This window comes from Lethenteron reissneri, chromosome 65, assembly GCF_015708825.2.
Source record: "Lethenteron reissneri isolate LAM-NWPU_2019-01 chromosome 65, ASM1570882v1, whole genome shotgun sequence".
NCBI classification, from domain to species: domain Eukaryota; kingdom Metazoa; phylum Chordata; class Hyperoartia; order Petromyzontiformes; family Petromyzontidae; genus Lethenteron; species Lethenteron reissneri.
This window is the reverse complement of record NC_083843.1, coordinates 669,800-684,501: the sequence shown is the minus strand read 5'-3', so window position 1 is coordinate 684,501 and position 14,702 is coordinate 669,800. Positions and strand designations below refer to the sequence as shown.

At 50.5% G+C, this 14,702-nt stretch overlaps 1 protein-coding gene across 2 annotated transcripts; it reads left to right on the top strand.

Annotated features, from left to right (window-relative positions):
• The first annotated feature begins 243 nt into the window (after positions 1-243).
• LOC133359726 (E3 ubiquitin/ISG15 ligase TRIM25-like) lies at positions 244-11,128 on the top strand. 2 transcript variants are annotated; one of them, XM_061578250.1, is made up of 6 exons: positions 244-814; positions 2,906-3,001; positions 4,288-4,419; positions 5,733-5,755; positions 6,079-6,191; positions 10,241-11,128. In XM_061578250.1, exons 1-6 carry the CDS (start codon positions 257-259, stop codon positions 10,792-10,794), a joined length of 1,476 nt encoding a protein of 491 aa, XP_061434234.1. In that variant the 5' UTR covers positions 244-256; the 3' UTR covers positions 10,795-11,128. The 2 variants fall into 2 exon arrangements, with proteins under 2 accessions (XP_061434234.1, XP_061434233.1); XM_061578249.1 differs by having other exon boundaries at positions 4,288-4,521.
• The last annotated feature ends 3,574 nt before the right edge of the window (positions 11,129-14,702 follow it).

The window sequence follows — 14,702 nt, the reverse complement described above, 5'->3', positions numbered from 1 at the left end:
CAAATGACCCACGCAGCTTTATATTTACAACAGCACGCATTTCTTTAAGTGTCAAGGTGTATACAGTAGACTTGGTCACCCTGAGGCTGCTGTTTGCACACATAGGGGCACGGGTTCACATTCCAGGGAGTGTCTCGTGATGTAAGTGATGGCAATGAAAATATTATTTTGTATGTTACTTCCTTCTTCACCTTCGCTATAAGAGAGAGGTCCTGTTCCAGCGTCTCTCTGAGCCATCAGAGCGAAGCCATAGATCATGGCAAGCAAGACTCCCAGTGAGAGTGTGGATAGTGAGCTGTGCTGCTCCATCTGCCTGGGCACGTTCGTCTGCCCCGCCTCGCTGAGCTGCGGACACTCGTTCTGCCTCCGGTGCCTGGAGGCAGCCTGGGAGACGGCGAGCAGCTTCAGATGCCAGCAGTGCCGAGTGACCTTCCCTGTGCGACCCCAGCTGAGGAGGAACGTGGCCCTCGGCAACCTGGCAGAGCAGCTCAGAGTTGGAGACGGGATGGACACGGCCGTCGTGTGTGACAACTGCAGGGACGGCCAGACTCCTGCAGTGAAGACCTGCGTGACATGCGAGACATCGTACTGTGCAACGCACTTGAGGCCTCACTTGGAGAATCCCAGGTTGAGAGAACACCTCCTGGTGGCTCCCATTGCGAACCTGGAACAGCGAATGTGTCGGGAGCACATACAGGAGCTCATTCTTTACTGTGAACAAGATGATAGCCCGGTCTGCCCTGTCTGCCACGTCGCAGGAGACCACTCTGGGCACAGGTTCATCACAGTGGAAAAAGCACAACAGACAAGACAGGTGAAGTGTCATGTTCCGTTGTAATCCCCATTGTTACAGGAGGTTGAGAGATTCACATCAGTAGGTCGTGACCCCTTACCTCAACCAGGTGAGCTCCTGTTAAGACCAAACGCCCTTTACAGGGAGACCCAGGTAGAGGTGGCTGGGTGGCTCTGATTTCAGAACGTTGAGATGGTAACGCTGTTATTCTGAGTTTGAATCTAGTCGGCTGCGCATGGTTTAAATCGGATTCTCAAGTTTAGTGAGTTGATGGTCTAAGCCGAGTAAACATTTGACAGCACGTGAGAATTCAAAATATTAGTTTGACTAAGTGAGAAACGTTGCTATGTATAGTAAGGCATGTGTTGGGGCCGCTGGTCCCCGAAGTCCCTCCCTGCTCCGTGCCTATGGCAGGGGCTCTGCTGTTCGTTGACCCCTCGCTACTCTGCGAGCAGCTGCTGCCGTCGCTGGGCTCATCGCCCGACGGCTCCCCCCCCTTGTCCGTCCCTCCCCGAGCTCGTGTGAGAGGCATCGCTCGCCGCACGCTCTCGTTCACCTGTAAACGCTGCGTTGTCTCTCCATGAATCATGCGCTATTAAACGGGGGTCTGGGGTCGGAGGGCGAATGACGCTGCCCTCACACTGCGCGAGTCCCTGCGGTAATAGACGGAGCTGGTACCTGTGGGCGCACCGAACCCTTTCACCACACTACGAGCGCACCCACCTGCGCACACGCGATACCCACTCGTGCGCCGCTCTACGCAGCGCTCCCACGTGACGAGCAGCTGTGTACACAGCTCCACACGCGACACACTGCTCAACAAGATCACACGACGCCACGCTTGGCTATTAATGATTTATTATATACTACCTGCGAATTGATGTTAAATCAGTGAGTCGACGAGGCTGGCCTATCCTACTTCCCCTGGACCTATTCCCTATTTATCGGCTTACGATACCCTGTCACCTTGCTACTCACGGGTCGAAGTATTCGGCGTCCTGTGGCTTTTCCTCTATGCCGTCGGGGCACGTCACGCGGACGTCCGGATGGCAGAGATGGGAGCCGACTTGAACGCGTGCCTCTTGAAGAGAAGTGACCTCTCTCTACCTTGCTGCGATCCCTTTTATCCTCTGTCCCGTACTCCCGAATGCTCTCCACTCATGAGCGGCACATATGCTAATCAATGTCCTGCTCGCGCGGCGTAAACTCTAAACAATGGCTCGCGCCCCCCTTGCACGAGCACGGCGGCTCCGCGGCGCCTCCACGGCGCTTTTGTTATGCTAATCGGATGTGCTGCGGCGCCGATTCCAACCACGCTCCTGTATTAATCTCCCTCTCATGCATGGCGCCGCGCTCTTGCGCACCCTAAACTATGCCGCCCCCTCCCTCCTCCGCCTGTCTCGTCGACCCGTGGGGGTGTGTGTGGGGGGAAATGCGCCTCAACCGCGGTGGCCGAGTGCCCCACGCCGCGACCATACCATATTAAGGCTGGTCGCAGCGCCGCGGCGCAACGTAGCACGGGGGAGGTCGTCCAATTCCCTGATCGCCGGAAACCGTGAGAGTTAATCCCGATAAGGGTTTCTCGGATAAAAACCGGCCGATCAGGTGATCTCCCCTTCCAGCTCTATGGGTGGGGGAAAATGCGTGCGGGTGTGTTCATGTGAGGTGAGGTGAGGGGGACGCGGGGTTGGCTCCGTTGCTTGGTGGTGGCGAGGTCGGGGATGGGGCGCCTGCCGAACGGCTTCGTGGCGGCGGCATCACACATGTGATAAGCAACTACACCCATCGCTGGAAGAGGTTAAAAACATTTTAGAATGTACGTGATATTTGTCAATAATGCTATCTAACAGGATATTGCATTGCTCTGCAGTAGTAACGATTGGAATCTTCATCTCAATGCATAACACGGACAGTACATTCGGGATACAATCGTGGGAAAAGTAAAAATATAAATAGAGACGTATGCAGAAATATGACAACAGATGTGCGTATGTGAGTTGAACTTCTTTCATAGCCAATCGTGCTAATCTGAGATGCTGGATGATCAATCAGTGATCCACTAATGGCAATAGCGAGCATCGCGTATATTATTAATTTATCTACCACACGCAGGAGAAGCTCAGAATCAAGAAGGAGGGGAAAGAGGCGAAGAGGAACACGGCGGCGTCACGGGCACTGACACTCAGGGATGACTACCGGCGCGTGGAGGTACAGAGAGAGATGGCAGCCGCACAATTCCCTCTTCTGGTTTGCCTAATAATCGTATTTAATTAAACCTAACTCTTATTAAACTCTTTGGTTCTTTCGGTAAAGTCACATAGGTAGAAAAAATAATCCATCACGACATTTCGATCGCAACACAAGCAATCGTCATCAGGTGGGACAACCATAGCGAGAAAAAACTGCTGAAGTAACTCTTATTATTGACGAGCACTGCCCCACGCATCTGCGTGGGATTCAACTTTGGTAAATTGCAAGCGGTGTGGATTTCAAGCGAATCGTATCCCAATGACAACTCGCTTACTGACTACTTTCAATCTACAAAATTAACGACATCAAACTGTAACGGAGAGATCGTAGCTGTGTTTGTCTGTCAACACCTTTTTTAAAGCCAATTTTTTCAGCATATACCCTTTTTGAAACTTGAATCTTCAATTAAATATATTGCTTTTGTGTATTTTTACACATCAGGAAAAAAAATGTGGGAAGCATTACAACCAGTTTAGGACGGCCAGATGTCCAAAACACGTTTACTACGTGAATAGAAGGCCACCACGGTATGACACAGAAACTTCATTCATGACGAAACTTCCAACATGACATCAGTTTTGGTATAGGGGGGGCAAAATCGATCCACGCTGGACGATGCATTGGCGACTTGCCCTGTCGATTCCTTCATTGATCACAACCATGATGCTTGCTATGGAATTTTGCAATTCCTCCTCACTGGCTCCTCCAAATCTTGAATCAGACCAACTTAGACTGAGTGTAAGGAAGAGTGGACGTATTGCTATCGAAATCAGCATTGTTTGACTCTTTCAGCACATTTCAAATTAAAACAAGAGCAATGTGACCTGTATTTGTTCTGTATATTCGCAGAAACTTTGACACATTTTTCTGGAAATGTCCTCGGCAAGAGAATTGTTTCAGTTTAATTCGCATTTTCTTCCCATGCACCGTTTGGTAGATCCAGAGTGTGATGGACAGACAGATGCGAATGATATCCATGAAGATGTTTTTCATTTTCACCAGATAGACACTCAGCAACGTGTAGCTACAGACAGACGTATTTTCTGTAATCTCCTTGCCGAGGATATTTTCCCCTTGTATCCCGTTCTCATCCTCCCTGTGCTTTATATGTTCACGAGCTCCCAATGCACATGTCACTCACCTCCATGTACATAATCGAGGCATGGTAACAATAATTACCTGTACGACAGCACATTGTGTCGTTACCTAACAAGTGACTCAACAACTCGGAATTGTCTGTGTAGGTGTATGTGCGTGGGACCAAGGCGCGGATCAGCCGAGAGTTTGAGCGCCGGAGGGAGCAGCTGAGGGTGGAGGAGAGGGAGGCGCTGGAGCACGTGGACGAGGAGGGCCACTCCGTGCTGTCCCGCATCCAGGTAGACATCGCTCGCTACGAGAGCAAAGCACGCGGCCTGGAGCAGGAGATCAACCAGCTGCTCGCCGCCCTCGCCGTGCAGGACCCACTCTCCTTCCTGCAGGTGGCACCACCTCCATTAACTCGGCGCGGTGGCTAGGAGATGTTAACTACCTCGCCTGACGTCTGCTGTGTATTTGGAGTTTGTGCCTCTCTCATTGTGGATGTGTGGTCCTCCGGTTTTTCCCTCCACGTTTAGAATCACATCACGTGTTCATTGTAATTTTCTGTTATAAATTTCCACGCGATAAGCCACTTCTTTAATTTTAATTTCTGTCAAGGTTACTTCTGAAGCAGAGCTATATAGCTCAGTGGGCCTTACCTGATAAGGTATCAAAAAGTAGTTTATAATAGTTTATACTCACAGCCTTGGTTTATCAGAAGGTGTATCTACAACCAGCAGAGGCACACCACCCTGTGAGACGTTGACATTGTTTGAAATCTTATTTCAGTTTTTTTCGATCTGGGAGAAAGCGGCAGTGTCCAAAAATAGTCACGCGTTTGCTTCCGTGTGACATTCAGACCGGGACTTGTACAACATCGCCATTTACCTCGCCTGGTATGCAGGAGGTCGTGGGTTTGACCCCGACCCTGACGATGCCTGCTGTAAATTTGGAGTCTACGTCTCTCTCTCTGTGAATGCATAGATTTTTTTTCAGGTCCTCTGGTTTTTCACTCCACATTTAGAATCAACATCATGCATTCAGAGAATTTGGCTGCTTTTATAAATGTCCACATAAGCCAGCTCGTTGAGACATCATTTCTGATAGGCAGCTCGCTACTGAACAAGAGTGACATGGCCAAGTGGCCCTTTCCTGGTAAAATACAAAAGATTAGTTTATTCATAGTTCAAAACACGAGTTGTTGAACGTTACGTTACTTAACTATTTGTTTAGCTGTTAGACTAGACCTGCAAAGAGTGGCTTTGTCATTGGTTGGGGTCCGTGTCCAGTTCAACGAATCCTGTTTTGATGAAAAAATAATAATAGGTATTCTATGTTTTGAATAACGTTTTTGTGACTGCAGGAATTCATATTCTATGGTTCTTTCGGTAAAGTCACGTAGATAGAAACTTTAATAGAAATAAAAAATATAGAAATTAAGAATAGGCTTAACAGTACAAAGGCACACAAATAATTTTCATCATTTTCTGTTTGCTAGTATTTATTAATTATTTGATGTCGCGCTCCACTGCAAACAGCAGGTGATTGTGTCGAGGTGGGCATCTATTTAAGATGTCAATGTTAATGTGAAACGCGGGTTTGTGTTTTTCAGGATCCCCTGCATGAGAGTCTCAGGTCAGTACCAACCCACACTCAAACTCGAGCTCTTTCTGCCACCTGGTGGACAAATCAGCAAACGGTCGTGATGTGATTCCTAATAAACCCAATTGTATGCAGTTGCATCCCTTATTGTCCGTGTGTCGAGAGACATGGACCTGCATTAAACTCTGCCTGTCTCGTGCTGTGTGAGTGGAGGGACTGCACCCTCTATAGATTCTGCGTGTCCCGTGCTGTGTTAGTGGAGCGACTGCGCTCTCCAATAACTCTGCGTGTCCCGTGCTGTATGTGTGGAGGGACTGCACCCTCCATAGACTCTGTGTGTCCCGTGCTGAGTGCAGGAAATCGGACTCGCATGGGATCCAGGATGCGCCTCCTGCCACATTCAGTCACCAAGAGCTCACAGAGGTCATCTCGCTAGGAGGAGTGTATACGAAGCGCATGGCTCTCGTGTGTGAGTCTCTCTCTGCACTCTGCACTGATCTCTGTCAACATCGTTCATGACAAACAAAACGATGCAGATCGGCACCACTCGGTAGGCTGCTGCACTTTGTTTAAGACAGGTGGCGTATCCTTGGGGCGTGCATCTTTAAAACATTTGTGTTCTACCAGGTAAGGTCTGCTGAGCTATGTGGCTCTTTTTCACAAGGGAACTGGCCGCAAATGACAACTCAAAGAAGTGGATTATCACGTGGAAATTTATAGTAGCAGCCAAATGATCTTAACGCATGAAGTTGAGTCTAAATGTGAAGCGAATAATTGGAGGACGCGAAAAAAAATCCACGCGACCACCACGGGAAGATAAACACAAACACTCCAAATATACAGCAGCAGCAGGCATCGTCAAGGTCGGGATCGAACCCACGACCTCCTTCATAGCAGGCGAGGGAGATAACATCTCTTAGCCACTGTGCTGATGAAGAGAGAGAGACGCAGACTCTAAATTTGTAGCAGCAGGCATTGTCAGGGTCACAGTATCGAACCCACGCCTCCTGTATACCTGGCGAGGTTGTTAACATCTCCCTAGCCACTGTGATGATGATGAGAGAGAGAGACACAGACTCAAAATATACAGCAGCAGCAGGCATTGCCCGGGTCGGGATCAAACCCACAACCTCCTGCATACCAGGTGAGGGAGATGACATCAGGCAGATCGAGAGTAAGCCAAGTGAGAAGTACAGGCACAGCGACACAGAGTGAAACACTGTACATACAGTGCCTGAAAAGACAAAGCTGCCCCGTGCAGCCTGAACAGACCAATGGGTCATGTGCTGTGAGCGAGTAGCCGTGACGGCCGGAACGGCACACAAGGGGGTGGGTGGCCAACACCATGCCCGGCCGCCTTTGTCTCCCTCGTGCCGAATGTTTACACACACCAGCAGAGGGCAGTGCAGCATGAACCATTGTTGTACTGCCCCTCTACGTTTCAACGTTCACAATCCCCACTATGTGTATGGGTGTGAGAGTGTGCGAGGCTGTGACACACAATTTCTGTGCGTGGATGTGAGAGTGTGCGAGGCTGTGACTCACAATGTCTGTGTGTGGGTGTGCGAGGCTGTGACACACAATGTCTGTGTGTGGGTGCGAGAGTGTGCGAGGCTGTGACACACAATGTCTGTGCGTGGATGTGAGAGTGTGCGAGGCTGTGACACACAATGTGTGTGTGTGTGGATGTGAGAGTGTGCGAGGCTGTGGGCTGTGGTACAGGCGTCGTGTTTGTAGAGAGACGCTGTGAGAGTGGCGTTAACATCGTGGTGCTGGCATTATCACCACTGTTCACTACCACTGCACACAGACCCATGGTCATGTTAGTGTAGTACTTTTATTATTAATTAATAGTTATTTATTATCATTCACTAATTAATCATAAGTGATTAGCAGTATGAATACATTTATACTAACTAATATTAGTATGTGTAAACTAATACTAACGAATATTAGTATATGTACACGAATACTAACGAATATTATTGTGTACACTGATACTAACGCATATTAGTATGTGTACACTAATACGAACTAATATAAGTATGTGTACACTAATACTAACTAATAATAGTATATATACACGAATACTAACGAATATTAGTGTGTGTACAATAATACTAACTAATATTAGTATGTGTACTCTAATACTAACTAATATTAGTATGATAATTGGTTCTTTACCCTTCTATCTGGCAACAAAACTGACACCTTTTTGCAAGGAGTCATGTTTGCATAGACCGCAATACCTGCAGTCATAAATACAAACAAAAGACATAACTCTGATAATGTGCACTGTCCTTGAAGTTGATTGGTCCACACCCGAGACAGCTTTCCTTCGAGCCTAGTCTCATATGTGTTGGACCAGATGACGCCAAAAGGCGCACAACTCAAGGACAATGCACCATCAGAGTATGAGAGCTCGGGGCAAGCATCTACACTATGGGGACCTCATTTACCAGTAAAAATATGATAATTGGTTCTTTACCCTTCTATCTGGCAACAAAACTGACACCTTTTTGCAAGGAGTCATGTTTGCATAGACCGCAATACCTGCAGTCATAAATACAAACAAAAGACATAACTCTGATAATGTGCACTGTCCTTGAAGTTGATTGGTCCACACCCGAGACAGCTTTCCTTCGAGCCTAGTCTCATATGGGTTGGACCAGATGACGCCAAAAGGCGCACAACTCAAGGACAATGCACCATCAGAGTATGAGAGCTCGGGGCAAGCATCTACACTATGGGGACCTCATTTGCCAGTAAAAATATGATAATTGGTTCTTTACCCTTCTATCTGGCAACAAAACTGACACCTTTTTGCAAGGAGTCATGTTTGCATAGACCGCAATACCTGCAGTCATAAATACAAACAAAAGACATAACTCTGATAATGTGCACTGTCCTTGAAGTTGATTGGTCCACACCCGAGACAGCTTTCCTTCGAGCCTAGTCTCATATGGGTTGGACCAGATGACGCCAAAAGGCGCACAACTCAAGGACAATGCACCATCAGAGTATGAGAGCTCGGGGCAAGCATCTACACTATGGGGACCTCATTTGCCAGTAAAAATATGATAATTGGTTCTTTACCCTTCTATCTGGCAACAAAACTGACACCTTTTTGCAAGGAGTCATGTTTGCATAGACCGCAATACCTGCAGTCATATCTTTTGTTTGTATTTATGACTGCAGGTATTGCGGTCTATGCAAACATGACTCCTTGCAAAAAGGTGTCAGTTTTGTTGCCAGATAGAAGGGTAAAGAACCAATTATCATATTTTTACTGGCAAATGAGGTCCCCATAGTGTAGATGCTTGCCCCGAGCTCTCATACTCTGATGGTGCATTGTCCTTGAGTTGTGCGCCTTTTGGCGTCATCTGGTCCAACCCATATGAGACTAGGCTCGAAGGAAAGCTATCTCGGGTGTGGACCAATCAACTTCAAGGACAGTACACATTATCAGAGTTATGTCTTTTGTTTGTATTTATGACTGCAGGTATTGCGGTCTATGCAAACATGACTCCTTGCAAAAAGGTGTCAGTTTTGTTGCCAGATAGAAGGGTAAAGAACCAATTATCATATTTTTACTGGCAAATGAGGTCCCCATAGTGTAGATGCTTGCCCCGAGCTCTCATACTCTGATGGTGCATTGTCCTTGAGTTGTGCGCCTTTTGGCGTCATCTGGTCCAACCCATATGAGACTAGGCTCGAAGGAAAGCTGTCTCGGGTGTGGACCAATCAACTTCAAGGACAGTGCACATTATCAGAGTTATGTCTTTTGTTTGTATTTATGACTGCAGGTATTGCGGTCTATGCAAACATGACTCCTTGCAAAAAGGTGTCAGTTTTGTTGCCAGATAGAAGGGTAAAGAACCAATTATCATATTTTTACTGGCAAATGAGGTCCCCATAGTGTAGATGCTTGCCCCGAGCTCTCATACTCTGATGGTGCATTGTCCTTGAGTTGTGCGCCTTTTGGCGTCATCTGGTCCAACCCATATGAGACTAGGCTCGAAGGAAAGCTGTCTCGGGTGTGGACCAATCAACTTCAAGGACAGTGCACATTATCAGAGTTATGTCTTTTGTTTGTATTTATGACTGCAGGTATTGCGGTCTATGCAAACATGACTCCTTGCAAAAAGGTGTCAGTTTTGTTGCCAGATAGAAGGGTAAAGAACCAATTATCATATTTTTACTGGCAAATGAGGTCCCCATAGTGTAATATTAGTATGTGTACACTAATACTAATATTAGTATGTGTACACTAATACTAACTAATATTAGTATGTGTACTCTAATACTAACTAATATTAGTATGTGTACACTAATACTAATATTAGTATGTGTACACTAATATTAATATTATGTGTACACTAATACTAACTAATATTAGTATGTGTACACTTATACTAACTAATATAAGTATGTGTACACTAATACTACCTAATATTAGTATGTGTCCACTAATACTAACTAATATTTGTGTGGGCGTCGTCGCTGTCCTCACCACAGATGGACGCTCACCAACTTTGGACACAAACTCAGCCAACGACCACCTCAAGATTTCCTCGGACCTTAGGACGGTGACGTGGAGCGATGTCCCGCAGCGTCGCCCCCATCACCCACATCGTTTTGAGTACCAGTGCCAAGCGCTGTGCTCTGAGAGGTTCTCGTCGGGTCAGCACTACTGGGAGGTGGACGTGGGGAGCGCGTGGGGGTGTCGGGTTGGAGTCGCGTACGGGACGATCCCACGGAGAGGGGATGGTGGTGAGTGCCTCCTGGGAGAGAGTGACGTCTCATGGTGTCTACGGAAACAAGGCGACAGCTTCTCAGTGCGGCATGGCGGGGTAGAGACCTCACTGTCGGTGCCGGAGCCTCCGCGGAGAGTCGGGGTCCATCTGGACTGGGACGCGGGGCTGCTGACGTTTTACTGCGCCGACTCCATGGCGCCATTGCACTCGTTTCACCAAACCTTCACTCAGCCCCTACACCCTGGGCTGTGGCTGGGGTGGTGGGATGATGACGATGAGTCAGTAACGATTGTGGATCTGAGTGGTGCGTCCTGAGAGAGATGAACGTGAACAGAGCAGAGGGCAGACGCCACGACGCACGGCGCTCGCCACCCTCGTCACCGTTACGTGCAGTGCCACGCCCTTGGCTGGCTGGTGGCTGTCGGTGGCTAGGGGCTGCGTGGCTCTCCATCACAACGGGGGGGCTGAGCGTAAACAATCCTCACAACCTTCATAGGGGGGGTGATAAAATAAGTACCGCTCTGTGTGTGTGTGAAGCCAACGTGGATGTATTCACCCTCCCAGAGGAGTGTGACTGTAGTGTAGGGGTGCAGTGATTATCAATGGTGAACTAGGATGTGTTTATACACCGGTGGTGTCATGGATTGTGGGAGAGATACAACAATAATAATATAAATTTTAAAAAGTTTAAATGTATGCGTATGACAGTGGCATTGTAAAGCTTGTATCGTTGTTTCTACAATAAAAAAAAATTGAACACAAACATTGCAGTTGTGTACAGCGTCAATCGTGCTCACTGCATCCCGCAACGCTGTTAATTAATTAAACACGAGGACCAAATCCTCTACACAGCCACTGCCAAGCAAATTAAATCTACAAACTAATAAACAAATAAAGAGATGGCGCCAAACACAAAAAGCTCCAACAATGTCCGAGCTGTTCAAGTCATCTCATGCTACGTCATGGATGTGGTGATGTCACCACGCACGCTCCCCCAACGCGATGACGTCACCACGTTGCCCTTCCTCCTCTCCCCCCACGCCCGCCCCAACACTGTGGGGGGGGGGGGGATCACCACTGACGCTGCTGTGACCAAGTACTGTGGGGGAGGGGGGGGATCACCACTGACGCTGCTGTGACCAAGTACTGTGGGGGAGGGGGGGGATCACCACTGACGCTGCTGGGAGTCGACGAGGTGCCATGTGGCCCTGGTGCTCGCCAGGAGAAGGCGGAAGAGCAGCAACAACAACAACCATTACCACATCCACCACCACAACAAACACCTCAACAAGCACAACAACAAGTACCACCACCACAATAACCATCACCACAACAACCATCACCACAATAACCATCACCACAACCACCACCACCACACGTGAACTTTGTGAATGTCGCTGGCCCCCGAGATCTCTCCCTGCTATGTTCTGACTGAAGGGGTCCCGCTGCTTCCCGACCCCTCGCTGCTGGGCTCATCGCTCACGGGGCAGAGACTGTCGCCTGACGGTTCGCCTCCCTGCGTCCCCCCATCTCGGGTTCGAGAGAGAGACATGGCTCGTCGCCGGCTCCCGTACGCCTGTTAACACTGCGTTGCCTCCCCTTCAAACACGTTCCTTCGGAGTGGGCAGGTAGGAACTTGGTTGGACAGCGCATTTGTGCACGACAGACAGACAAATAATCCCTGGTGGGCAGTGTGGAACCTGTTGTTCGTACCTGTATGTATAAAAGATAACTTGACTTTAGGTAGCCAGGCAGACAGCCCCCTGAATTATCGCCCCCCCCTCCCCTAGGCCCCTCCCCTCTTAGGCCCCTCCCCTGACCTTCTTTCCCTTAGGCCCCTCCCCTGACCACCCCCCTCCCCATATCCTCAGGCCCCTCTCCTGACTCCCCCCTTCCTTAGGCCCCTCCCCTGACCCTCCTCCCTTAGGCACCTCCCCTCTCCGTACCCGGCAGTAGGTCTCCACCAATCAAAGAGCTGTTTGTAAGGTCTCCACCAATCAAAGAGCTGTGTGTATTATATATTTATTTATGCACGACAGACATACAGACAGTCAGACAGACAGCTAATTAATCCCTGGTGGGCAGTGTGGAACATTGTTCCTCCCTGTAAAAACGCGATACCTCCCCTCACACAGCCCCGCGCAGCACTCACATGCTGTGAGCATAGGCACACACAGCACCGTCAATCAAATGCGATACCTCCCCTCACACAGCCCCGCGCAGCACTCACACGCTGTGAGCGTACGTACACACAGCACCGCGCGCATTCACACTCTCGTCGAAACCACACGTGGCTACGATTAGTTATTAATGATTTATTGCCGGCTGACTGATTCGCTGCTAAGTCAGTAAGGATCGACAAGGCAGGCCTACACTATCGCCCAAGGGTCTGTACCCGATTTATCTAATTCGATAGGCTCTAAGCAGATTTGGTTTTTCTATCTCTAATCCCAATACTCCTTTACCTCTTACTCACGGTTAGATGCGCACGGCGTTCCGTTGGTCTCGTCCTTGCCGCTCACCTCGACGCGTGGTATGGACGTTCGAGTGGCCGAGCTGGACCCCGTCCCGAGCGCTGACTTTTTGGAGCAAGAGAGCGTTCTACCTCTCTGCGCCCTCTTTTTATCCTCAACCTACATCAAAGAACGCCGACCCAAGCGCCTTCTCGGCCAATCAGGTCACCACGCCCGTTCAGCCGCATTCCCAGTTTCTCTAACAATGGGTTCCCCGCCGATTGCGGCGCTGGCGATGATCCACGGGCGCCTTTGTTATGCCAATCAGCCGCGGTGTCCATAACAAACGCTCGCCGCAGCTGCTGCGCGGTGGCAGTCCCCGCGCACACCTGCCACGCTAATCAGCCGTCCCCTCCCCCTCCTTGGCTTCCCCTTCGTTCGTGGCTGTGGACCCCTGCTGGCCTTGTCGATACGTGGTGTAGGGGGTGCGTTTCAACCGTGGTGGCTGGACAGCCCCCGCCGTGACCATGCAATCTCAACCCGGGTCACAGCGCCGCGGTGCGAACCAGCATCGGGGGAGGTCGCCCAATTCCCTGGCCGCAGGAAACCGTGAAGATTATCCCTATGAGGGCTTTCGGGTAAAAACCTGCCGGCCAGGAGACCTCCCCTCGGAGCTCTATGTGGCAAAATGTGTTAGGGTGTGTTTTTGTGGGGGCGGTGAGTGGGAAGCGGGGTCGGCCCCGTCGCTTGGTGGTGGCGAGGTTGTAGATGGGGCGCCTGCCGAGTGGCTTCACGGCAGCGGCATCACATAGCTCCCCGAGGTGCCAGTCCCCGTCCCGGGTTGACTGGAGCACCTCGTCTGGGCCGCACCCACGAGGAAGCGCTGCGGGGTCCGAGGGATCCGTCCAGACCTCGTGGCTGGTCTCGGGACGGGTGGCTCTGTCCTCTGGGGTTCCTGCGGCGGCCTCCTCCTCCACTCCAATGGCTCTCCCTGTCCCTCGGCACCTGCAGGCTGGGGCACAAACTCATCAGCAGAAGGGTTTAGGGGCCGCCGTCCCCGCCGTCCCCTGGCGTGGCCGGGACGCCTCTGGGCTGGGGGTCCGGTGGGGCCCATGTAGCGCGCGAGGCCCCCGAGCCCGGGTGGTGTGGGGGCCCCATGGGTTCGCGGTACTCGGGCGGTGAGGTTCTCCACCGCCGGGGCTGCCCTCCATCGTTTTAAGCGGCGGACGTTGACCACCGTTTCTCGGCCCCTCTCTCCACCCTGGATTAATACCGTCCAGGAGGAGATCTGCCGCACCACGGTCCAGGGTCCCCGCCAGTAGGTCGTCAGCTTCCTCACCTGTCCGGCTCCGACGCAAGGGGTGTGTAGCCACACCTTTGCACCTGTCGAGAAGAGGGGGGCTCCACGCAGGGTCGAGTGCCCTGCTCCTGTCGCCGATGTGCGGCCTCCCCATGCAGGTAGGCCCGGTCCCGGGCCCCTCGTAGGGTCTCCATCAGGTGCTCCACGGGGCGGCTCCCTTCCTCCGTTTAGGGTGGGGGAACGCCAAACAGCAGGTCTGCGGGTAAACGAGACTCACGACCAAACATCATTAGGAACGGGGTTTGTCCCATCAATGTGTATACAGTGGTGGCGTAGGCGAACAGGGCGTAGTGGAGGTGTTCGTCCCAATCCCATTGATTTGCGGCCGCTATACGTTTGAGCTTCCCCGGTAAGGTCTGATTCATGCGCTCCACCATACCGTTCGCTTGGGGGTGGTACGCTGTGGTTCG